Consider the following 26,896-nt stretch of genomic DNA (forward strand, 5'->3'; position numbering starts at 1 on the left):
AAGCAGTGGTATCAACGCAGAGTACTTGGGGTGTCCGGTAAAGATTGTGCCAATGCTCATGAGCTGGTAGAGCACAGTAAACTGCACAGAAAAGAGTCCTGTAACATTTTTTTCTATAACGTTTAATAAAGCAGTGGTATCAACGCAGAGTACTAAAGCCGACCTTTAGCCGCGTACCTGATAGTGTGCGTGAACGCTCCGTTCGGCGTACACTACCAAGCGGGTGGCTCATCGACGTGCGTCCGGCTAAAAGTCGGAGCTGATTAACCAGATTTTACTTAATAATAATTTCTTTATTAAGCGTTATAGTAAAAAATGTTTTAGGACTTTTCTGTTCAGTTTACTGTGCTCTACCCGCTCACGAGCGTTGGCACAATCTTTATCGGACACCCTGTATATATATATAGTACGTGCACAGTATGTCACTTACATGCCCGCAGTAACGATACACGAGCACAGTGGCATGGATGAAGCGCTCAATAGATCTGATGATAAATATGAAGGGATTGATAGCTTCTTCTTCCGTTCGTCGTACATTCAAGCTTGCCCAGTTCATGATAAACATCGCGATCTTCGACAGACCAAGTTACTTACGGAACCGAGAGAATTAGATTTGATGCATGAAATACGCCGGTCCGTCTCATGCACAAGGTTCTTCTGGATATAAAAACAAAAACAGAGATTACAAAGACATATATTGAAGACATACAAATATATTGAATATTGGATAAAATATGCGTCGATGCAAAATTTAATATAATTTAATTAACATTGGAATGACGTTCTTGTTTATAAAGTAAAAAGTTTTTAGATTCCATTATGCAACAATTACGAGAATTTATTATATCGTTAATTTCTTTCTATATGTATATATCTTTGTAGTCACTTGTCTTTACCGATTTATATAACAATTCCATCTTGTTATAATGGATAATTGGCAATATTTCTAAATTTTTATATCTAATACTGTAATACTGAGTAGGTGTTATACTTGTTCTTATTATTATTTGTACACGAGTACAAGTGTTATTGAATACTTCGTAAAAGTGAAATTTTATGTAGAGAGTACTTTCCCTTTTTCTATATATGATTTATTAGATATGTGCTTATATTATTTATTAATTTATTAATTTTATTAATATGATAATGCGCTTTTATGATAATACACTTTTTTTAAATTTTTACTATGAAATATATGCTCATATATACACATAATGTCAAGGCTATTGCATATGATTGCATCACAATTCACTCGAGTCTGTAAGTTTCTTTCTTTGAGCAGTGCAGAAAGTATAGAATATAACTAAAAAAAGAAGCAATTATAACACAATTTTCTTTTAATTAATTAATTCATTCATTCATTCATTATCGCAAAAGCAGTAAAGCATATATATGATAAAAATGAGAAACATGAAGAATTACAAAAACTATATATCTTAAAATTACTTATTCATGACAATATCATTTATTACCAAGTTACACGAAATAGTATGTTACACAGGAAGCTAAAATAACTAATGCTAAAATAGTAATGATGTAATAATAATTCATAAATATATAGAAACAAAAAAAAGAGTAGAAAGAAAAAAGAAACAAATAATGTTTTCGCGTGGGCTAGAATGTGGTAGCATCGATTAGAGTAGAAATAGAAATTAGATTAGCGCTCCATGCAGCAGGCATGGACAGCATAACAACGGCGCACTGAATTCTGGAACTCCCCCTTCCCCATTGTCCTCACGCCACAGCAGCCAGGACAGTTTGCACAAGAACAACTTCTCCAGCGTTGGACTGCCTATCGGACAATTGTCAACGTCGCATTTGCACATACAATCGACCATGAGTCCCGCTACGGCAGCTGCGGTCGCGGCTGCTCAAAAAAAGAAAGGCATTAAGAGCAGTCTTGGTAGATTTTTCAGTAAAAAGGAGAAGGTGAGAAATTTTCTTATTTATATTCCTAATAATATGATTTATATCTATATAGCATATATAGAAATCTGCAAACGTGAGCCTTTTTCACAATAATTCTGAGATGCATCTTGGAATTGTTTTCACATATGTTTTACAATTATTTTCGTTCATCGTGTGTTCATTGCTTTATATAAGCAAAATTTCTTTTCTGTTTTATTATTAATCTTTTAAGAGGCCGTGATTGATTTGATATAAGAAAACTACATTTTTAATTTTAGATAATCGTAAACACACTAGTGTATTATATAACTAATTTTACACTATATGGCAAATTTTTCAATCAAATATCGTATAAGATTATAAATAAAATTTAAATGTATAGTAGCGAAAACACACGTGTTACATGTCAATAAAATAAATATATATAAAATAATAAAAAGATCTTTTGGCAAATGGTTAATGTATTTTAGATATTTTGATAAGAAGGTTCATCATATGAAATCTCATAAATTTCTATATGTCAGTTGTGTGTGCATGATAGAAAAGAATAAAGAATAGAATAACATATGATTGTGTACTAACATGATTATAAAATGTTATGTATGAAATAATCATTATCTTTGATTGTTAGATTAAAGGAAAAGACACACCGATGCCTGGAGATGTGCCAGGGATGGGAGGTGCAAGTACACCAGCTGATCCTGATTATGGGGACAGTGTATCTGTAGCTGGTACACTTGGAAGCAAGAGTGATTTTGATCGTAGGAAAAAGAAGAGGTATTTATATCAAAATTATAAAATTCTGCTATTTTATTTCTTTAAACAAATATAATTATTAAATTATTAATAATTTATTCTATTGTTTTACTTTTAATTACAGCAACAATTAGTACTTGTTGAATATTAATTTTTTGTACTTTATGCCTACTGCTCTCAGTGGCCTAAATTGCCACTGAATTTTAAATTATTACAAATGCAAAGGAGGGATTAATATTTTATGCAGACGGTTACTGTACATACATATTATAAGTAAAACCTTTTATTAAAATAGTTTTTCTTGTATTTGCATTATATAGCCAGCAGTTATCATTCAAATATCGCAGTGTGTCATGCGTAATGTTAAACATATTTTAAAATTTGATCTTGTTGCACTGTATATAATATTGTAATATTGAGTTCGCGAAAGTTCATTTAATAATTATTACAATCCTTGGTATGCATATTTATTTTAGTCCGAGTATGTTTGGTAGTATGTTGGATTCTTCGCGGCATGAGCTTTTGGCGGAAGCGATGAAAGCAGGAACACCTTTTGCCCTGTGGAATGGACCAACAGTAGTCGCGTGGTTGGAGTTATGGGTGGGCATGCCGACGTGGTATGTCGCTGCTTGTCGAGCAAACGTCAAAAGCGGTGCTATCATGAGTGCTCTTAGCGATACAGAGATTCAACGAGAGATTGGAATAAGGTATGAAAAAATTCAGGCTTGTATAAAAACGATCGCATCGTCCAATAAGTTTGATTACTTGTGAAGTTACTTTGAATATTTATATATTTATATATGCAATAAAACTTATATAGCATTATAAAAGTTATATAATGTTACAATTCTATTTACGTGTCTATACTTTTGTAATAGCAATCCCTTGCATCGATTGAAGCTGAGATTAGCCATTCAAGAGATGGTGTCGCTTACGAGTCCGTCTGCGCCAAAAACCTCTCGCACAACATTAGCATTTGGTGATATGAATCACGAGTGGATAGGTAATGTTTGGTTACCAAGTCTCGGATTGCCTCAATACCGATCCACTTTCATGGAGTGCCTTGTTGATGCTAGAATGCTGGATCATCTTACAAAGAAAGATCTTCGTGGTCAACTGAGAATGGTTGACAGCTTCCACAGGTAATATACAGAAAGAGAAATGTTGAACAAAATGATTACAAATCTAAGAGACAAATCATCTAAGAGAGACAAGTTTATATGATAAATATATTAATATTATCATTGTTCGTTATTATTATATTACTATATTACTATGTTTACTTTTATTATTATTATCATCGTCAATTACAATATTATTAATACATTGCAGAACAAGTTTGCAGTATGGTATTTCCTGTTTAAAACGACTAAATTATGATAGGCAGCAATTAGAAGAAAGAAGACGAGTGGCAGAAAGTGCCAATATAGATGTACTCGTATGGAGTAACGATCGTGTTATAAGATGGGTTCAATCGATTGGTTTGAAGGTTGGTTAGACATCCTTTAATACTTTGTTACAATTGGTTATACACATTTGCGACGAAAAATTTATATCTAATTTATTTATTGTAGGAATATGGGAATAATCTCTTGGAATCGGGTGTGCATGGCGCACTTATAGCTCTAGACGAAAGTTTCGATGCAAATAGTTTTGCGTTAACTTTACAAATTCCCACACAAAATACACAGGTAAATACATGGCATGTATTTACAGAGTTTTATTCTATATTATACTTCATTACTTTGTAAGAATCAAACAAATTATATATTCACGCTATTTTATCTTTACAGGCAAGACAACTACTAGAGATGGAATTTTCAAATCTATTAACGGTAGCGACAGAGAGACGACTGGACGAGAGTAGTATGAAATCCTGATCCAGTGCGTCAAGTCGACTGTCTCATATTCAACCGCATCACGTCTAGTCCAAAACCCCAGTTATCGCTACTATCTATGCGCAAATGTGTTGTAAAAATTGTAAGAGCTTTAAGTATCATGCTAGGAATATCTTCACATATGACAAATGTGACATTTTTTGGTAATACCAAGGTGTGTTTTGACATAAAAGTGTTAAGAGATAAGCTTATACGATACATTCGATACTAGGGATGCATTTTATTCGTTTTTATGTCGCACGTACATCAATTTATATGTGTCGCATATTGACGAAGAGAGGAAAAGATAATTATTCCGAACAATTTTTCATATAGATATCGAAATGTAGCAGGCAGTCATTAAATTGTTATTATACATATATTATTAGAAAGACAGTATAATAGTACTTTTTTTCGAAAACTCGAAATATCAATTGCAAACAATTATGACAATAATTCTTCCTGAGTTGGCTTTGTTTGTTTGTAAAATTGATAATCCGTAGTCCTTCAGTATTACAACGTCATGTAATAAAATATATTTGTCATACGACTATCATATTATATCGCGTTCGTACGACAGCGTGTACTTATAACACAATTATATTCAATAAATACTTGAAACGGCGTAAGTTAACTTTATATCGCGCATAAAAATATAGTGGAAAATCGAGGGTCTCTGGGATATATCATTGCTTTTGAAGAAATCGTTGCGATGTCGTGTAATACGATTAGGAAAGCGAATTTACATAAAAAAGTTAAGATACTTAGTAAACTTTTTTTATACAAAGCTTTATATGTTGTCTTTTCTCTTTATTAAATTTAGATAAATTTTAAATATGATTGAATGAATTTTGCTATGGGCTATTAGAGCTTACTAGCTTACATCTGAGTATAAAAGCAATAAATGTAAGATTTTATTTGTAGCAAAATAAAATCGAGTTTAATGTATTTTAATTGATAATTTTCTCGGTAATTTAAATTGTTTTATATTAAGGATGTGTCTTTTTTTATTGTTTGACAACGATAAAATGTTTTTTTTTTTCTTTTTTCTTTTTTAATCGTAGGAAAATATGTTTGGAGAAAGAGACATCTGTTTCAAAGGCGCGCATCTTATAGATGAAAATAATTTTTTTCAATGTTACAATTTTTTTTATATATTTTCCTATCATTGAAAACAAGAGATATTTTTTATATACACGCATTCTCTTGATTTATTTTATGTAAATCGACTCTCCTAGTCAATTTGCATATAAAAAAATATTATAAGGTATTATCACATATATTGGAAAACGTACGGGAGTTTACGGGATTATATTTTTTATATTTCGATATATCCTGACGTATATGAAATATCACGTAGAAGATACATTCTTTTTTTAATGATCTTAATACTTTCATGTACAGAATAATGATCGATCAATTAATCGATTAATACAAATAAAATACATAAATTAATTTAAAAAAAATACATTTGCATATTGCATTTGTGAGAAAATAGGATTGCCAATTAAATCTGCCTATTATGTGTAATAAAAAAAATATATAAAGGATTACTTAAAATTATAATGATATTAAGACGAGATAATTTGTTGCTTACTTTCTCACGTTGAATCGTTTCCTTCTCACTTGTATTAGCTACGGGGCATCATGTATATATCGTATATCAAGGAGACTGCATCCTATGTTTCTTTATCTATAGGATTATGAGCTCTGTGCGCAAAGAAATTACAGATTATTATTTTTTGCAAACAAAGCTTCAGAGCATTCATTTTTCTGCATTATTTCCATGAATTTGAAATGCCTCCAGGCAACGTATGTTAGCGCGTGATATATTACGAAATTATATGCGAGTGAAGAGAGAAAGAGAGATAGGCGCGATTGATGTGCTATTTACCAAAAGGATTATAAGAATGGGGGGGGGGGGGGACATTTTATACTATAAGATATTTGGAAATGGTTGTACAATGTGTGTTAGTAAATGTGTTATATAAGATTAGATGACTCAATTACATTTCGTAAATAGGGCTACCGACCAATTTTATGCATAATGTTTACAATAATCATCGGATATAATATTTTCAGCGGGCAGTCTCCACTATCATGGATATTATTATTGCTATATTACATTACATTTTGCGTCGGAAAAAAAATCGCTTCACTTAGGAGGGCGCGCAGATACTTTTATATATTATCTCCTTTAGATATAAGTGAATAGCTCATTGTTAATAGAGACACGGTCGGTAGCGGGATAATGCAAAATGTACTATAATTATTCAGCAAAAGAAACTGTACGATCGCACGGAAGGGGAATTGACCATAGCGACGATTAAGTATACTATGTAGAAATGATGTTGCTGAAGACAATGATCGCGCGTGATGGTAATCATTATCATTGCCAATTATACAAATATCATATGACGTTGAAGATGCGGCGAAAGACTGAGACATTGGTGATTATTGTAATAACGAACTGATCACAAGATAAGGAAGAAAAAAAAGAAGACGATAAGTTATAAATGCTGATGTTGTTAATGTTGTTGATACTTGAGCAATCATTGTTGTTGATTGTTTGTTTTCCATGAACATATATACTCTTCTTGCAAGCTGTTCTATTCATTATAGGCCCCATGGCTCTGCACGATCTTCCGAACGGGCGTAAACGTACCAAATAATTTTTACCAAAGACTTTATCAAGTATATGCATTGATTTGTTGTTGATCACATGCGATTTATCGGCGCTTCTAATGCAAGTAATATGTTAATATTGCGTTATCGATATATGCGGTTTTTCTCTTCTCTCTCATATCTCGTATATTTATACACCAGCAATCAATCAAGACACACTTTTAAATAAATAACCAGACATACTGTTGTGTTAATCCAAAGCAACTTATGCTACCTCAATACCGAAGTATGATGATGTTTTGTTTTCACAAACGCGTAAAGAATTGATTCCATCGTTTTGCATGTCTCGTGCTTCATACGCTGCAAATTTCAATTTATGTACATATATACATTATACGAATGACTCGATAATTTACGCGCGAATATAATAGGAATTTTGACAGAACGAGAATAAAAAGCAATGCACACATTTATTCGTTTACTTTATATATTGTACGGCATATGTAATAATATAATTATTTTCAATATGAGGATATATGATATTACTTTTGCACGTATAATAAAGCTTTATTTTTCGTAAAGTGATATCGATAATGTCGCACTAAATGTCATAAAACTTGTATATTTCTAGCTTTCAAGTTCTAATTTCTATATTTTCCTTTATTATAACGATAGAAATTAATGGGAAATTGCGTGTGTATATTATTTTCTATGCACAAATATGGATGTGTATAAAAATGTTCTCTGCGTTTTACAGAACATGGCCGTCTCTCCCCTTCGGAAGAGTCTGCAGTATAAGTGTAAAGTGACTGAACATTACTTTTAATGTGTGATAGTTAATAGTACCTATAGACATTCCAGAAGGACCTCCTTCCAAAAGAAAAAAATAATAATAATCGCGTATATATGCACATCATGGATTAGTATGTATTAGCTTCGCGCGACGCCTTCTATGTATCTAAATATAAATATATACATAATGATATGTAAAAATGAAAAGTATCGCAAAGTCCGGCTTTTACAATCGATCGGTCTCAGAAAACTGGAATAAGCGCAAAGACAAAAATATTTGTAGACGATCCTGCGTGTGGATGTATATTTTTCCCGAAAAATGATAAAGTTGATCTTAATAATTTTGCATATTGTTCTCATCAAAGGTCTATATGTACGCTATATGTAACGTTACAATCAACATCAAATATTCTTATGTAGACTTTAAATGGAATAATACATCGAAAAGGACCGTCTTGCCATCTATCACCGTCATCGACAAAGCCTAATTTCTTTGGCATTTTACAATGAGTAATTTAATCGCTCATATTGTTCAATTACTAATAATTCATGTGATCTTTAAATGCATAATGAGAGTTTTTGAAATCTTGCAGTATTTAATTGTCTTTATAACGTTTACAGCAATCTTTCTCGCTTTATCCCTTCTTATCGTCCAAGGTCATTGTAATTATCGCTATTTTATTTTGCTTTTACCATATCATGTAATGTGTTGACAGAAATCTCACTCAAAATTAAATTGAATTGTGATAGCGCAAAAACGGCCGATGACGGTGATTGTCGATTAATGTTAGTTATGGTATGTATAGGAAACAGGAGGAACGAACGATGACACGATGTTTCGTCATGTATATAGACTTTGATTTTTATACTATACCGACTTGGCTTCAATCGATTTGATTTGCGATTCAGTTTTGTACATTGCCATTTTTTATATATATGTCGATTTTTTCGTTGCAATTTTATATTAATTATACATTCATATATATTGTCTTCAGCAATAGTATAGATGTGTTTGCGATTAAATCCGAATTCGACATTGAATGTAATCGATTCATCTTTGCGCATATTTAAAAACATAATATTACAAAAAAATATCATGATTATATGGCTTTCCATACACACACGTGCGCACACACGCATGCACATACATATCACACAAGTAGTTTTATCGAGTCTCTTATAATTTTTTATCCAACAATTGTTCGGTCAAAGCACATTTACAATAATTATGAAACATAAATAACATTAATCCATCGTGATATCGATTATTTGATGGAAATTTGGCCGAGCTGGAGAAAAAAAAATTTTGGTGTTATCCAAATTTTTATACGACATATAAGCGTTGCTACTATATGCTATTAGTAAGTGTATATACAAGTATGTGTGTCTACGCGCATACGTATGTGTATATAAACATGTGATGTGGATACATACATATATATATATATATATATATATATATATATATATATATATGTATACATAGGTGTGTGTGTGTGTGTGTACGTGTGTATGAATTATTAATAATTCTCTATAATATATATTTCAAACAGTTTAGATCCGTTGCGCTGAATGCTATGTTGTATATTACTTTGAAAGAATAGTTTATTAAATCATTATTATAAATATTGCAATAGGCATCTTTATTTCCAAATAGGATAACTTTATTTGGTAATAAAAAAAATGGCTATATTTTGTATCGAGCTAACTTAGTCATATTTGGAAAATTTTATAAAATCTTCTTTTTCGTGACAAAATGACAACGTGATTGATATAAACATCAAAAAGGCAAGCAACCATTACATGTATATATAAATGTTTTTGTTACAATATGACTCTGTGTGTGTGCGTGCGTGCGTGTGTGCGTGCGTGTGTCTGTATGTGTGTGTATGTGTGTGTGTGTATGTATATAAAATTCGTACATATACATATATTATAAATAAGCTTATAGACTTTTTTGCACAATCTATAGTGCGATTGACACTCTTCTAATATGTAAATGAAATGTGTAATATAATTTTCCATTGAATCATCGGGCATTAAATACAAGTCGCGCAGCGATTGTATTAATTTCGACACAAGCGTTTTGCCCCAAATCAATTAAAGAAGATATGAATTTGTTAGTCTCAAGTGGACTTATAATTGAAATTCTAATTAAATGAAAATTGTATAGATATCGTTAGGCTTATTTTAATGCAGATAGAATGAGAAGGAATTCAAATACGAGGGACATTGATTGTGAAACGATGTAATTCGATTTCCATTATACTTCTTCTAATGCATTTTTCATTATCCAGGCTAAGGAACAGTGATACGAATGTATTGTATATAAGTTTACATTTCATATTCAATGTTCCTCGATAAACGCCTAAACTGTCAGTAATAAAAAAATGTTTGTTTGTTATGTAGTGTAATGTTACTTGTGCATCACAGGTAATAGTGCCAGCAGACAAAACTTTAATTAGATGCTATAAACGCAAGACGTAATATCTCCTAAATATGAAGTAGTATATAATTAGATACAGAGAGGAGGAAGGTGCACTACAACTTATGAAGTATTAAATGAACAGTGCAACACATTACGCATAGCTTTTAATAGATTTGTTATATCTCTTCTTCTACAAGTGTATGGATAACCAAAGTTATACAATGTGTGTTATAGGTTGAGGGTTACTTGCGATCACCAAAAAAAAATAAAGGATTTTTATACAAATTTTACAAATAGGTACGAAAGATATTTAATACTATGAAAAAGATGCAGCTATTCTAAATTTTATAACAATAATTTACTATCTTTTTTATAGTTCACCGTTGATTTATTTAAAAAATAATTTACATAAAATAAATAAAATTTATTTTGATGAATAATTAATTAATTTAATAATAAATAATCTAAAACGTTAGATACGTTAATGATCCTAAAACTATAGCCGTTTAATGCATAAAGATTTTATATATACATATATATGTATATGTATGTATGTATATGTATAAATGAGAAAAACTTGTAATAAAGTATTTCTAAAAAGAATGTACAAGAATGCACTGTGCAACATTGTATAAATATTTCTCAATTCTACTATTTTATTGTTAGTTGAGAATAATTTCATATATACTACTTCATGTTTCCTACGATAAATGTGTAAGATAACGTAATATGTGAAAAACGGGGACACTTCCTAGTTGTGATGTTAATAATAGAGAATTTGTGTACGCGCGCGAAGCGAAAAGGTGAAGAAATGAATCAGATTTATTGTCATATTTATTACGAGAGAATAAAGCAGTATTACTAAATGCGCATTAATATGCGCGACAACGATTGATGATTCTACTAGCATTCATTTTGCTACGAAAAAAAGTGGCACATATTTATAAAAAAACACAAAAAGGCACAAAAATAATAATACATACATCTACATAAAAAAGAAAATTGCGCAATTATAGAGACTAGAGACATTGAGAGAGGGTAGAAATGAGGGAAATAGGGGAGGAAGGAGGAAAAGGAAGAACAAGAGAAATTTGACACCGGGCTTTATACAAGTATACGTGTGGAATGGTAGTTAACGAAACAATTCCTAGTTATTTGATTAATAAGTATCAGTAACATTATTATCACTACCACTATAGTTGCCACTATTAACTTTTACGATTATTACTATGAAATTACTATTACTAGAAAGAACTACCGTTATATCTTATATTATTACTATTACACAAACTACTACCATTATCACTATAAATTGTCCTTGTAATTTTTATATGCCAAGTGTATACTTTAATAGGGTAATGAAGAAAACTATATGAGAGACAAGCCACAGAAAATGTAATATAACGCTCCTTCAAAGGGAAAGGGCAAAAATTATGTTAATTGAGCTATGAATTATAAATATTGTATAAGAGGATTAATATATAATAATAATAATAATAATAATAATAATAATAATAATAATAATAATGATAATGATAATAATAATAGCTATTACTGATTGATTCGGTGAATTGTAATTTATCCATCAATCGTTTCAAGCGAGTGAGATGCGAGTTGATTTGCGTATAATATAAATTGTCATTAATTTTAATGACAATTGTATTATACGCAAATCAACTCATAACTCACTCACTTAAAGCGATATATATATATATATATATATATATATATATATATATATATATATATTTATTTATTTATTTATTTATCTATCTATTTATTGCCATAATCCATACCAGAAATCCATAAATATACAATATTTCATACATCATATTGAATCACTATCATGTCACATATAGACACATTTTCACGTGTCGAAAAGTGTTTTATTCTAGAGATGCGGACTAATAATCATATGTCTCTCTTTTCGTTTTTATTATTTTTTTTTCATTTATATCCTTCAATCCATTTATATCTTAACATTTTCGCATTGTTTCACATGTATTTCGTATAGTTGTAGCCTACATTTTAAACGAATGGACAAGAACAATGTTTCTGCGAGCATCAATATTGGGCAACGATTAAGGATCTGCTAGGGATGGAAATGTGAAAAAGTGGAAAGTTTCGGTCGAGGCTACATATCCGCTGACACCATAAAGATAAACTAGACATTTTGAATAATTCTGGGATAACTAAATAGGGACAAACTATATAGATATATATAGTTATAATTATACAATAGAATAGATTCGGCATACATCGACTATGTATACCCTTATCCCAAACATCGTAAAAAGAAAGAATATATAAAATCGAATATTTATTTTAGCATAAATAAAATGTATTGGGAGAATCGTAAAGGGAGAAGTGGATAGAAAAATACATGAAATCTCGCCACTCTCCCCCTCTTACCATGATGCCTCAATATATACTATAGCAAAATATATATGGCTAGATATATCAAGTATACTATATATCTTTCTTTGTATCTGTGGAGCAAACAGGGATACAAGGTTTTTTATCGTTCTTGTCCGTTCTTTTGGATCAGAACAGAACAAGTCAATCGGCTATATTTTATGTTGTTATTTTGTAGAGGAATCTACTTGATAAAAAATATAATACGGTGACAATAGTTTTGTCTCGATAAAATTGGTGTTTTTCGGTGTATATAGTGTATAATAGCTGAGTTATTAACTCCTATATATGTTTGCCTATATTTTCATGAGCTAAATGTGATGTAAAGTATACAAATCTGTTAAAGAGAGCGAGGAATCATTTTTATTGTTTGTACAAATACACGTCTATACGAGATCCCTTCCGGATTATTAATACGTTTGATGAGAAGGGAAAATATTCAAAACAATGTCGCCTATTACATCTTGTTTTTACTCGAACAAATATTTCAAATACTTGTCCACGAAGCAAATGAAGAGTTGCAAAAAGAAGCATACACAGAGATTATATATATATATATATATATATATATATATATATATATATATATATATAATTTAAATTAATAAAACATTAATTACATTACATTTTTTTATCCATGTTTATATACATATATAAGACAATTCTAGGAATAAATTATCGGATTAAAGACTTTGAATTTGCAAGCTATTTATATTTGGCGTCTAAGCCAAACGAACATATTTGTCACTCACAATCGTATATATCAAATAAATACGATAGGTTGACAAGACCTTGACCTTAGAGCCTTTGTGTTCTTTTTACGGCTCTCTTTTAAAGTTAGATTTCCAAATTCAAGTTCGCAGTGTAACATAACGATCATGGAGGCTAGATTTATAAAACATCGATTCGATGACATAATAAAGTCGGAAAATGACGATAGATCATACAGAGGATTAATACTGAATAATTACATGAAAGTGCTTTTAATAAGCGATCCGACAATTGACAAGGCCGCCGCTGCGTTGGACGTTAATATCGGTAATTTTTATTCTATTCTAATCTTCTGTATTGTGTAAGTCAATTTTTTTTCATCCTACGTATTATTCTACGTATAAGAATAAAAGATAACGTCATCAAAAACAAGATTCTGATAAATATATATATTTTTTGTCATTAAATCATAAAATAGCAACAAAAATAATTCTTAAAGATAGCAATATTTACTAATATTATATCGAACAAGTGTTTTATTTTTCAAATATTAGAAATGATTGTTTATTAATAGTATTTCACTTTATTTGTAATAAAATATCTATTCCATAAATGTAATATGTAACAGCTCGTGTATTATATGTATACACGTATATTAAATTTTTTTTAATCAATTTGTGCTCAATATTTTTATATACAAATTAATAAGGAGAGGATAAAGAATAAAGAGAAAGAGAAAGAACGAAAGAAAAAGGATGATGAGAATTGATTTATGCAATTAAAGGAAAAGCAACAATTAATAAATTATTCATTTTTCGATCAAATCTCTGTTTTGTATATTTTTTTGATAAGTTTTATTCGTAGAGTAAAAGATATTTTCCGACACACAACTTGAGAAAGGTATAACGTCCTTGCTTCATTTCGAAAGAAAATAAAATATACTACCAGCATTTGTTAATGTTATATTAGATTGATCAATACATTGTTTCACAATCAACATTTAAATTATTAGTCGCATATAGTTATATAAATAATAACAATGTATGTTACTGCAGGTTCCGCGTCTGATCCGGATCATTTACCAGGATTGGCGCATTTGTTACAACACTTGTTATATTTGTCGAAGGAAAAAACCCCACAGAAAAAGTTTAAAGCACATGTATCGCAGAATAATGGCGTAATCAACGCTAGAACGACAGAAGATCACACCAATTATCACTTTGATATAGCCGTATCTGAGTTCAAAAATGCTTTAATATTGTTTGCTGAGATTTTCATAAATTCGTTCGTCTTCACTAAAGATATGATCCGTCCAAAATTGAAGTATTTGAATATTGATCACGAAATGAATAGCGGAACAGATAAATATGATAAATGGGGATTGACTGAATTGTTTAAATGGACCATAGATCGCCATCATCCGATTTCGAAATTCGGCACCACTTTTTCTAATGCAACGACATCACTAAAGTTCGAAACACTATTGAGCAATGTCGAAAAAGATTTACAACGTTTCTATAACTCTCATTATTCCTCTCATATTATGTCAGTGTGCGTTCTTAGCAAAGGTATGATATAATAATTTATATTTATAATTAACAAATGTAGAATGTATATGTGTATTACTTATAATTATTTTCTATGACTTTTCATCTATGGATTCCTGATTCAATTGCAAAACATTTCGAATAAAGCTATTTTCGGATACAAAAGAGTCTCAAAACTTTTTGCAATAATTTTTTATTTCGTATTTATTTTACGTATTTATTTCGTATTATTTTACTTGGTATTTATTGTATTAATTATATTTATTAATGGGATTTTATTGTAACTGAATCCTTTATATCATTTTATTATGCAAATATCTGTGTATATGTTTTGTGTGTGTTATAGTTATCCTTTATATCAATTTTTAATCTTTTTTCCAGCTTCTAATTTCTTCAAAATCAATTATTCTCTAATAATGATATCAATAGTAATAATGATAATAATTGTCAAAAAATTATATACTGATAACAATATTATTATAATATAGTGATAGTAATTTATATATATATATATATATATATATATATATATATATATATATATATATATATGTATAATATAATAATTTAGATATTTTCTATATATGTATATGGAAAATTCCAACACGGCATGAAAAATTCGAAATATATGAAATTATTTATATATGTACATCAATAAAAGCAATTAGCCAATGTAACAATTTATCTAATGTAAATTTAATTAATTCTCGCGATAAACATTTAATTATTGAAAAACAAATAAATATTTTACAATTACATTTAACAATTATTATCGAGTATTGCCAATATACCATATATGCAAAATTGTTATTCACTGGTGTATTTTATGTAACACTGCCAATTTAGAACCGATTTTTTTTGCATAAAAGTCAAAGATTATTATTTGCCACAAATCTTCAATTTTTTTAAACAAAAGACTTTTTAAATAATGTTCAAGTTACAAATTTGTTAAAATACGTCAAATACATTATAGTCACTGTTTGTTTGCATTATTTTAAAACTCAAGTCTGTCAATCTTTTGCTTTTAACCGCTTATAAGTTAAAAGTACGATAATTGTAAAAAATCCCCTCTTCAAACAAAATATGTACTATTTTAATTTATTTTGATTATGAGTAATATCATTTTATGTATGTATTGAGTGCGTTGTTGTATTTAATATAATATTGTTGTAATGTATTTTGTTAACATTAACGAACAAATTTTTAATTTAGGAACCTTAGATGAACTTGAAAAATTGGTAGTAAAGCTCTTCTCTCAAGTAAAATTCAAGAATGTATTTAATTCATTTCAAATGCAAATTCGTCAATTTTCGCATGCATCTAAATGTCCGTTTGTATACAAAATATGGGGTACTCATTGCAACACAAATTACAAAAGATTATATATCATATTTCCTGTAGATAATTTATCAAATTATCATCAAAGTACGGTAAGAAAACTTTAGCTTCAAAATTTTTTACACATTTATCACACACACACACACACACACACACACACACACACACACACACACACACACAAAATTAAATATTATATTTAATTTAATGTCATTTAATTAATTAATGTGACATATAATTTCATACAACAATAATTTTGTTCAAGATTTAAATACATTTTATCTTATTACTTTTCCTAATGTAGCCTGAGCGTTTTCTCACCTATTTGTTCGAATATAACAGCAAAGGATCATTAATGTCAGTTTTAAAAGCCAGGGGTTGGAGTAATTCCATCGAGGCTGGAAGACTTTGCAGTAGCAACTACTACAGTTTTTTTGTTGTTGCTGTCGATTTAACTGATGAAGGTCTTGAGCATATCGATGATATCATGACATTGTTTTTTCAATATGCCAAAATGTTGAAGGAAGGCGGCGGCGAATTCAGGAGGATATACAATGTAAGTAAAGAAATATAATTTTATATACTGAAAATCTATTATAAAATTATAATATACAATATTAACATAGCTGGTGATATGATTTCTCGTGAATAAAGGAGCAAACGAGTAAAATAAAGAATATGTAGATGCACATTTTTTTATCGTTTGCGTATCTTTATTGTTTTTAATGAGAAAAACTTTTAGGTTCTAAAAAATTAATCAAAGTAAGTACGTGCATTCGTTTCATGCTTAAGATATACGAATATAAGGATATAATTAGGATAAATGGTTCTTTATAATAATCATCGCAACCGCAAGTGTACACGCTATACATGCTGCGCTGTGAACTTAAAAAGAACGATATACATATGTTGCCACATGGATCGTGTAAAGCAATTTTAAAATTGTACTATATGGCAAAAGTGGACATGTGTGTCTTTATACTCGTCAATAGATGCAAACGAATATTAATACGCGATCAAACAGAACAGTCAAAATTTGAAATTATTTTACTGAAAGACCATTAATAAACCATGATCAAGAAAAAACTTGTCCCATCTTTTACTCGCTCTTTTTTTTCATAAACATTATCGCTTGTATTAATCCGAACAATATTTTTAACACTATATATAATGCACAATGTATAATATACACATACATAAACACACGTATAGGATATTTTATTTGCAGGAATATAAAGAAATCATGGAATTGAAATTTCGTTTTAAAGAGAAGGAACCCTCCTTGAAATACGTCAAAATGATTTCCCGATTGTTGCAGTCTAAACAGATTATGAAGAATGTTCTGTGCCTAGAACACATTCCTATCAAATACGAGCGATTTATTGAAAGCGTAATAAACGATTTCTTATCGCCGCCACGTATGAGAATTTATATAATCGCGAAAAAGTATCAAGATTTTGCAGATGAGTATGAACCTCGGTATCACTTTACATACAGGAAAGAGATAGTACCGATGAAAACATGTGCCAGTTGGATGAATAACGCATGTGCGAAATTGAATTTACCTGCTTGCAACGAATTTATACCGACGATGACTAACATAAAACCATATAAAGATAATGTAATTATAGATGCCAAATTTTCGTAATATTAATCATTAAGCACTGGTATAATATAAAATTTTCATGAAATTAACGCAAAATATACGTGGTTATCGTAATATTGTTGTGGACATATGTCGTAATATAAAAGCATTAAAAAATCAATTAATTGTGATTCGAAAGAAACTTCAAAAATAATTCTTTGGGCAAAAATAAGTACAAGACATAATATAAATTTTCTTTTTTTTTCATATAGGTCTGTTTTCGAGAAAATCTATTTCGAAAATTGGAAAAACAATAAAGTAAAAAAAAAATATATATATATATATATATATTTGCTTCTGTTTATTAATTCTAAATCAATAACTTTCAAATTAATAACTTGCTGAATAAATATGTATGCGTATATTTTAACAGTTTAAATTATTGTTGATTATTTTTAATCGTACTTATATAGCTGTTATTTAAATTGTACTATGATATGTCACACATAATTTTGTTTTTATGTAGAATTATTCAAATGTATCAGAGATGATAGATATTTTATCTATATTATCCGGTTTTTTTTCAAAATCCATTTTCTAGAAATAAAGTCACGTATACACAAAAGATATTTATTTTACATTCTCTTCAATTTATTTTTGCAGAAAGATAGTTTCTTTGTTTATGATTGTATCACGACTTTAACCACAGCCCATATTTGCGCATAATATATGAAATTTTTGCAGACAGAAAAATTTCCTATAGTTATATGGGACACACAATTAGTAAGAGTTTGGCATAAGAAGGATGATGTGTTCAACGAACCGAGGACTATCATGATCTTTCATTTCATCTGGTATGCAGACAACAATACAAACTTGTGAATAAATTTTATTCTTGTAACATGATAAATATTTATCGTCAAAATTGTATTTCTAGTCCATTCGCCCATGCGGATCTTGTTAATGCAAATCTTACTCTTTTATTTGTTCGGCTTATTAACAATTCCCTCAGAGAATATTTATACCCTGCTGCTTTAGTCGATTTGCGATGGGAGCTTTGCGCTACTGTCTACGGAATAGTAGTGAGTGAAATAATAATAGAGACAACAATAATGACAATTTACAACAACAATGATATTTTAAAATATATCGGATACACACAAAATTGGTCAAACAAATTTTTAGTTAGAGTTGATTATTAACACACATGTATGCCACGATCAATCACGTGCACGCACATGAATGCGTAAAACTGTTGAATAAATATAGAATGGTCTATAAATTCTGTTCACTCGCGAAATATCTCTGCTATTTTAATATCATGTGTATTGTACTCAATGTGCGTATTTATTTATTATATTCCAATAAAAAATGGATTTATATTTGTAAACAAAATATTTCCTCGTTTATTTATTATTTCTAAGTTTGATCAATTGTGTCTTTGCATGTGTGTGATAATATTTATCTGAAATACATATTATATAATCTTTTTCAACACAATATTGTATATAAATTGAGAATTATTTATTTAAAATTAATTATTTAGGATTAATTGTGCATATGTATATGTTTAAGAGATGTGTTAAGAGATATTAATTCTTTCTTTAGCTTATAATAAATGGTTTTGACGACAAGCAATATGTACTATTAGAAAAAATTGTCGACCGAATGATAAATTTTAAATTAAGTCTAAAGAATTTCGAAGTTGATAAGCAAAATGTACGTACATACAATGAGATACAGAGTTTTTCGTAGAATTAAGTTAAATTGCAATGTTACTTATTTAGAATGATTTGCAGCATGAACAATTTTGTAAAATGCAACTTGAGCAGTTCAAAAATAATGAGCCATATCGACAAGCACAGCATTATCTTTCAATACATCTAAACAGCCATTTGTTACCAAAAGATCAAATATTGGAAGCAAGTGCACGTAAGTATGCAATAATGGATGATATGTTAACGTATTATTTATAATATGAAAAAAATATGTCTGTCTCTTGCGCACGCGATCAAAAAAGTGTCTTTTTAAACATGTGATTATTTCGTTTATATATAAATAATTAAATATCTAAAATATCTATTAAATTTGAATAATAAACTAGCGTGCATAAATGTGTATATACATATATGCATATATACACACGACTAAAAATTTTTACGACACTGTTACACAGATATTACTTTTGAAAAAGTTCAACAGTTCATATCAAACATATTCGATTCGGTATATGTGGAGTGCTTAATACATGGTAACATGACTAAGCCAGAAGCCTTAGATATAATTCATCTAATTGAGAACAAGTTACCACATGCCATTCCATTGACGCTAACACACCTAGAAATGCATCATGATATCAACGATGGTAAGCAACAGCAAATAAACAATTAATTTATAATTATAACTAAATAATTAACGTCAATTCTTTTTGGTTCATTGTTTCACCACTAATATATTAAACATTATTATACAGAAACCCGGAAAGATAAGATGTCTATATATAAAAAAATTAAATATACATATATAATTATATAGAATAAAATATGTTCATATATATATATTTTGTATAATGTCTGTCCGTATACGTGTAATGGAAAAATAATAAGAAGAATAATTAATAAAATAATTAGAAGAGTAATTTTCGTACTTTAAAAAAAAATTAACTTTGAAATAGTGAGGAAAAATTGCCCATACATAATTATATAGAAGTTTATATATGAGCAATATATATATATTATAACATACAGACAGAAATTATGCAAGAGGAAGAAAACATGTAAACATATATATATATGTATTTTATGTACATATATATAATTATATATATATTTATATTTGATTTTTATATATGGATTTTTTTCCTAACGAATACTGTAATTTCATAGAATTTTTACAATTTTACAGTAAATATAGGAAGAAATATTAAACAGAATAAATAAATCAAAATGTTCCAAATTTTAATTATGACAATTCAAAAATCAATTACAGTATATGATAAAGTATTGGTTTAAACTATATTATACACACACACACATAAACGCATATACGCGTGCATGGGCATAAAAGTTTTATATATATATTTTGTCTTCTCTTTAAACTTTTTAAAATTTCTACTTTTAAACATATATCAATATTTATTTTGATATTGTTTAATTTAATTTATTAATCTTTTTTACTTTTTTTTTCTTTCCTTTTCCTCTCCCCCTATACAAAATACACGTTATTAAAATTTTGTTTGCTACAAAATATATAATAAAATTTTTATCCATAGAAATGAAATGTGCGGGCTATTAATAAATCAATATTGTCTAGTTGATGCAATCCAACTTATGCGTTATAATATTCATTTTAGGTTGTCATTTTGTATGTCATAGAAAAAATGAATTTTGTAAGAGCTCGTGTACACAGCTCTTTTACCAAATTAATGAGCGATCCATACAGTCGGATGTGCTCTTAGATCTCGTACAACAAATAATTAATAAACCTTGTTATGATATTTTAAATATTAAGGAAAAGTTGGGTTATATAGCATGTACTGGAATACACAGAGCAAATAGAATACAAGGCTTGAAAATTCTAGTTCAAAGTTCAAAATCGCAAATACACATACATGGAAATATTGAGAACATAATTAATGCATTCGCGCATTCTATGCTGGTAAATATTAACATTAACATTAACTTTATATTATATAGCATTGTGTGATGATCTAATATTATAATACAAAATGGCTATTCTGAGAAACTAACAATAAATAGAAAATATGTATAATTGGATTTCACACGAGATGTTGTTCTTGATAAAATTTTGACATGATCTCAAAATTAATACTATATCCTATTATTTTTAAGTTTGGATAATGTCTAATGTTGCAACATAAACTAATAGACATAATTGTGTGAATTATTATCAATAGGATTATTTGTAAAATATAATCATTGCTCTCCTAAATAAAATATTATATTTATATTTAAACAATCGATATTAAAACAAATTGATCGAATCAGGCATTTGTCAAATATATAATGTAGCATAGTATATCACACAGTCAATATTATTTAAAATATAGAAATACAATCTAAAAAATTAAACGATATAAAAAAATAACGATATATTTTTTTATAATAGTGTATATAGAATACTAACAAGAGCAAAACAAATTATACATATTCTTGCGAAAATATCATTTATAGCATTATGAAATTATATTTCAGAATTACATAGTTAATATGTCTGAAAAGAGTTTCCAGGAGAGCAAAGCTTTATTGGCTAGATCATATCACGATAAAAAACCAAAAACGTTGTATGATCTATCTAGTGTTTTCTGGGCTGAGATTTTGAATCAACAATATAACTTCGATCGTACCAATGCCAAAGTAGATTATCTAGAGAAAATTACGATACACGATTTATCTATTTTTTTCAAGGTAATTCTATTTAATAACTTATCTTTATATATGATTAATTTTAAGAACTTTAATACGTTTAGAAAATAGATACGAACAGGCTCAACACGCATACACGAACGGAAGATCATTATTTCTTATTAAAAAATTGTACCGCTCATCTTTTCATAATAAAATTTTTGTCCTAAATCTAAACAATGGAATATTTATTGTTAATAGCTTTTAGTTATTGTGTTTCAAATGCAAAGTATAATATTTATATGGTTTCATATATAATTTTTTAGAAACTTATAGATGACAAAACTTCGAAAGTATCGGTATATGTGACATCCATACATTCGTCTCTTTAGCCGCTGAAATATGAGACGTTTTATATACAATCAAGAAAAATACTAATGATAAATAATTATGCGATTTATATTACTAAAAAGGTACTTTTTATATCAGATGATTTAAATTTTAAATTATATATATTATGTCTTCGAAATTTGGCAAATGAAATTAACGCTTAATTGACATGAGAGTAATTTCTCTGTTTTTTACTAGATTTTACATTATCACTTTTTATATTAGTGTTTAAACATTTTTTGAAGCGTAATCAGAGGAGAGATCTTGCACGTCTTTAAAATAAAAATTAAATAAAATATCTTTTAAGAATAATTTCTTTTTTATGTTCTATTTTATAACGCGCAACTCTGTGTTCATCTTGTGTAACTGAAATACAATATTATAATGCGAATATAAAAATAAAATATTTTAATATTATAGCTTTTTAAAGGATTTGAAAATTACTTACATACGATGAGAATTTTATCGCTATTATAATAATAAAACGCAGAGTACAAATTTTGCGTCAACGTGAGTTCAAAAAATATTATACTTTTGATTAGATACAAATGTTGTTTGTGTGAAATCTTTCAATCTATAATCTATATTATTAGAAATAATCAATCGCATATGGATTTATAAAATTTAGATAACTTACGGCAATTTGAATAAAAATTAAATATTTGATATTGCATAAAAAATTATTATTTATATTGTTATAGTTTATAATATTATCTCAATGTGTATCTTTTATATAGCCAAAAGAAAATATATACATCCTCAATGATATTATCTCTTTATTTCCCTCTTTCATATATATATATATATATATAATATACACATAACATAAATATTTCAAACGTGGAATATATATATATATATATATATATATATATATATATATATATATATATATCATCTATTATCAATATCAGAGGATAAATCTCCCGCCGAATCTATAGATTATTAATATATATACTTACTTATTATTTAATGTATCGCGATTCGTATATAATTTAGGTTTTACCACGCTTCAGTTTGATTTGAAATAGGAACAAAATATTTTTGCTTTATATTTGCTTTGATACTTGATGGATTAGCCGTCGCTTACGAGTCGCTGAAATTATTAATAATTGTGCAGATTAATTTTAATAATTTTAAGTAACAAGATTGCGCTTTCTAAAAGATACACGATATATAAAGATTACTACTTACTCGCTTGAAGCTCGCCGCGCGAATTGGCATGAATGACAACACAATGCGTCCGCGTGTATCTAAAAATAACAGCGCCGCCGTGTCGCCGTCGCAAGGCAAAGGCCGAACACAGTCTAATATATTTTCATCGCTGCTACGAAATATTTTACGTATTATAATATATATTCATGGGTATAATATTCCATCTCTTTTTAATTACCTGTATAGTTTTTAATTTTATTAATAGACTATTGACAGTTGATGTATCATGACTTTTCTTTACTTCTATTATTCGATTCTTATAATGGGCGCGTTCAAGAGAGACAACCATTGAGCATCGTCTTATCAATACTCGACGTTTATTTGTTGGTTCTAGAAGTAGGGTCCAGAAGAACCAATCACATTCGATTGCTATTCAACGGTTGTGTCTTCTGAACGCGCCCATTGATTCATGTGTATCGCGCTCTTTCAAATTCGCGAGTGAGCGGTAAATTCGAATTAGTTAAAATCAGCAAAACACTCAAAACGAGATATATGTGTATACGAAAGCATTGTAAAAAGAAATATTTCTCCCTTGAAAAGATCGCAATGAAATATGCGATCTTGATATAATATATAGAAGTCTGTGTATATGATTAATTAATCAAATAATTATAAACTAGTAATTGTAAAAACTACATAACATACTGAAAGGAAAAGAGTGCTAAGAAATTCAGACATCCTATCCATTGGGTAAAGTTGATCTGTAAACCCTCCTCTTGTCAATATCGGCAGCTAACGCTTCATCGATGTATTTTATTATGTCCATGGTACTTGTCATGGCAGATATTGGCACTGGCACTGACAGTGGCACTGGCAGTTTATACACATACATATATCAGAATCTGTCAGAATGCACTGAACCACAGGTAACCACATCTGTGCATTGAACACACACACAATTACTATACTAATGCATACGTCACGCGTCACGCTCTGTCACACATATGTTAGATTTCTTATCTTCGAGACCTGATGTGCACAATCAAGCTAGAGGGATATAATCACGAATGAAGTGAAAATAAGCGACGACGAAAATGATGAGAGATATGGGAGAAACAGAAGCGGCCGAAATTCAATTGAAAACCGAGAAGGAAGTGAGGTAACCTCTTTATAACTTGTTTATACAGACATACACATGCATCGAGTCGTTTAGAAAGTTTAAATATTTTAACATATGTCATGGAATGTCTTTTTACACGTGACATGTATATATATAGTGTGTGTGTGTGTGTGGGGGGGGGGGGGTGATGCGCGTGCGGATCTTCAAATTTGGTGTAAATAGAAACAAGTAGTTCATATATATTACAATGCAAAAATATAATTTTCTTAGAATTTATTCTGGTTTATAACAAGAGAAAAACATAAAGTAATTTGTAAATATAGATAAAAATTAGTCAGAAAAATATGACATCGATATTTATGTAATTTTCTATTTAAGATTTAGGATAACATATTATTGTAGACATATTATATATTACACACACACACACACACACACACACACACACACACACACACACACACACACACATGATAGGTTTACACAATGCAATAAAGAAAATACAATACAATATTAATATGAGTAAATTTAATATGACAGTTTAATCATTTAATAGCATTATTCATTTCTTGATAGCGAAGAAACAATATATTTCTCAAAAGTAGCTGAAAAGTTGGCCGAAGGTTTCTTGAGTATTTGTCAGCCTCCGTTGGAACAAGTTAGGAAAGAACTTTTTGAACTTACGTAAGCATATAAATCATCATTATGCAGATAATAAAGATTTTGACTTTATTATATCTTTTTTTTGTAGAAGTAAACAAGAAGCTTTGCTCGCTCAAATGCAACTTGAAAATAAAAAGATACACGAAACATTTGAAGATATAGATTTAAATGATATGGTATGACTTATAGTAATGTTCTTGGAATATATATAAACATTTTCATTTCTCGATAGAAAAGCTAAGTAAAATGCATACATATATACACATATATTACAGTTTGCAGCTGTTAAAGTTTATCAAGGAAAATTAGCATTGATAAGAAAGGAAATGATTAATATTCACGAAAGGACTTACAAATTAAAGGTGAATTAAAGCTCCTTTGAATGCCTCGAAAAATTCATATCAAATATCTGTGTGTGTGCACATAGATGATCTAGTACTAAACAAAAATTTCATTGTAGAAACGCGCATTACGTTTACAACAGATAAAGCAAAAGGAAGCGTTGAATAAAGAACAACAACGCGAGCAAGAGTTGCGCAGGGAACAGGAACTGATTGGTAGATCTACAAATAATTAACAGTGGGTACATATTAAGGTGGTAAATTATTATTTTATGTAAAACGTTTGTATAAGATATATATATATATATATATATATATATATATATATATATATATATATATATAGAGAGAGAGAGAGAGAGAGAGAGAGAGAGAGAGAGAGAGAAATGCTATGTATTAATCAATAATCAATAGCTATTGTTTGTAATAAAACATGTAAAAACTATGATAGAGTCTTTCCTCACAACTACGTAAATTGTAAAAGATACTTAACTTCTGCATCTATCACTGACAATGAGTCAATTGCTTCTCTCATTGTCAGAGAATATAATCTCTTTTGGAAAGAAAAATATATTTTTAGTTTCTCTCTTTATCTCTCAAGTTTAATCTCTTTAAATTAACTTGTATGTCGCGCGCGTGCGTGTGTGTGTGTGTGTTAGAAAAGTTTTATGTTGCGCTTTTCATTCATATTTAAATTGATATTTATTTGTTACAAATATATTGTACATATGATTATAATAAAGTTAATAATATTTCATAATACTTGATTATAATTTAATCATTGAATAACATGCAAAATATATATAATCAACAACAAAATTTCTGTTATATTGTATACAAAAATTATATTGTTGGAAATTTTCATGTTCAATTCATCCTGC

The 26,896-nt window shown here is 28.9% G+C and overlaps 3 protein-coding genes and 1 long non-coding RNA gene across 4 annotated transcripts in view; 3 read left to right on the plus strand and 1 right to left on the minus strand.

The window, feature by feature from the left end:
- Window positions 1-11,877, plus strand: part of Liprin-alpha (PTPRF interacting protein alpha) — a 29,853-nt gene extending 17,976 nt beyond the window's left edge. Inside the window, exons 8-15 of the mRNA XM_070296436.1 lie at window positions 983-1,046; window positions 1,657-1,929; window positions 2,540-2,685; window positions 3,141-3,371; window positions 3,543-3,806; window positions 3,997-4,153; window positions 4,239-4,355; window positions 4,458-11,877. Of these exons, the coding sequence (XP_070152537.1) occupies window positions 983-1,046; window positions 1,657-1,929; window positions 2,540-2,685; window positions 3,141-3,371; window positions 3,543-3,806; window positions 3,997-4,153; window positions 4,239-4,355; window positions 4,458-4,544 (1,339 nt within the window). The 3' untranslated portion in view covers window positions 4,545-11,877. The remainder of the gene's footprint in view (window positions 1-982; window positions 1,047-1,656; window positions 1,930-2,539; window positions 2,686-3,140; window positions 3,372-3,542; window positions 3,807-3,996; window positions 4,154-4,238; window positions 4,356-4,457) is intronic.
- Window positions 11,878-12,240: 363 nt separating this feature from the next.
- LOC138933615 (insulin-degrading enzyme-like) lies at window positions 12,241-22,582 on the plus strand. The gene is made up of 13 exons (XM_070296437.1): window positions 12,241-13,009; window positions 13,658-13,839; window positions 14,568-15,080; window positions 16,272-16,489; window positions 16,702-16,953; window positions 17,626-18,018; window positions 18,727-18,836; window positions 18,920-19,064; window positions 19,591-19,701; window positions 19,782-19,914; window positions 20,159-20,347; window positions 21,335-21,639; window positions 22,197-22,582. The coding sequence occupies exons 1-13, from the start codon at window positions 12,834-12,836 to the stop codon at window positions 22,476-22,478; spliced, it is 3,009 nt and encodes a 1,002-aa protein (XP_070152538.1). The 5' UTR covers window positions 12,241-12,833; the 3' UTR covers window positions 22,479-22,582.
- Window positions 22,583-23,685: 1,103 nt separating this feature from the next.
- Window positions 23,686-25,095, minus strand: LOC138933397 (uncharacterized). Its single transcript, XR_011446959.1, has 3 exons — window positions 24,597-25,095; window positions 23,931-24,129; window positions 23,686-23,832 (listed from the first exon to the last, which is right to left on the minus strand). It is a non-coding gene; the product is annotated as an uncharacterized lncRNA (long non-coding RNA).
- Pldn (biogenesis of lysosomal organelles complex 1 subunit pallidin) lies at window positions 24,693-26,775 on the plus strand. Its single transcript, XM_070296066.1, has 6 exons — window positions 24,693-24,817; window positions 24,903-25,050; window positions 25,588-25,695; window positions 25,763-25,850; window positions 25,950-26,036; window positions 26,135-26,775. Exons 2-6 carry the CDS (start codon window positions 24,986-24,988, stop codon window positions 26,249-26,251), a joined length of 465 nt encoding a protein of 154 aa, XP_070152167.1. The 5' UTR covers window positions 24,693-24,817; window positions 24,903-24,985; the 3' UTR covers window positions 26,252-26,775.
- The last annotated feature ends 121 nt before the right edge of the window (window positions 26,776-26,896 follow it).

Source organism: Polyergus mexicanus, unplaced genomic scaffold (assembly GCF_030449975.1).
Source record: "Polyergus mexicanus isolate NDT 795.1 unplaced genomic scaffold, iyPolMexi1.0 SCAF_5, whole genome shotgun sequence".
In the NCBI taxonomy this organism is placed as follows: domain Eukaryota; kingdom Metazoa; phylum Arthropoda; class Insecta; order Hymenoptera; family Formicidae; genus Polyergus; species Polyergus mexicanus.

What these genes read in the sequence shown, in the direction of transcription:
- LOC138933615 (XM_070296437.1), top strand. Translation starts at nt 12,834, where the DNA reads ATGGCTAGATATATCAAGTATACTATATATCTTTCTTTGTATCTGTGG. An exon ending in TAAAACCATATAAAGATAAT is followed by an intron (nt 18,019 to 18,726) that starts GTAATTATAGAT and finishes AAATTTTTGCAG; the next exon opens with ACAGAAAAATTTCCTATAGT. An exon ending in TCGAAGTTGATAAGCAAAAT is followed by an intron (nt 19,702 to 19,781) that starts GTACGTACATAC and finishes AATGATTTGCAG; the next exon opens with CATGAACAATTTTGTAAAAT.
- Pldn (XM_070296066.1), top strand. Translation starts at nt 24,986, where the DNA reads ATGATGAGAGATATGGGAGAAACAGAAGCGGCCGAAATTCAATTGAAA. An exon ending in AAAACCGAGAAGGAAGTGAG is followed by an intron (nt 25,051 to 25,587) that starts GTAACCTCTTTA and finishes ATTTCTTGATAG; the next exon opens with CGAAGAAACAATATATTTCT. An exon ending in ATATAGATTTAAATGATATG is followed by an intron (nt 25,851 to 25,949) that starts GTATGACTTATA and finishes CATATATTACAG; the next exon opens with TTTGCAGCTGTTAAAGTTTA.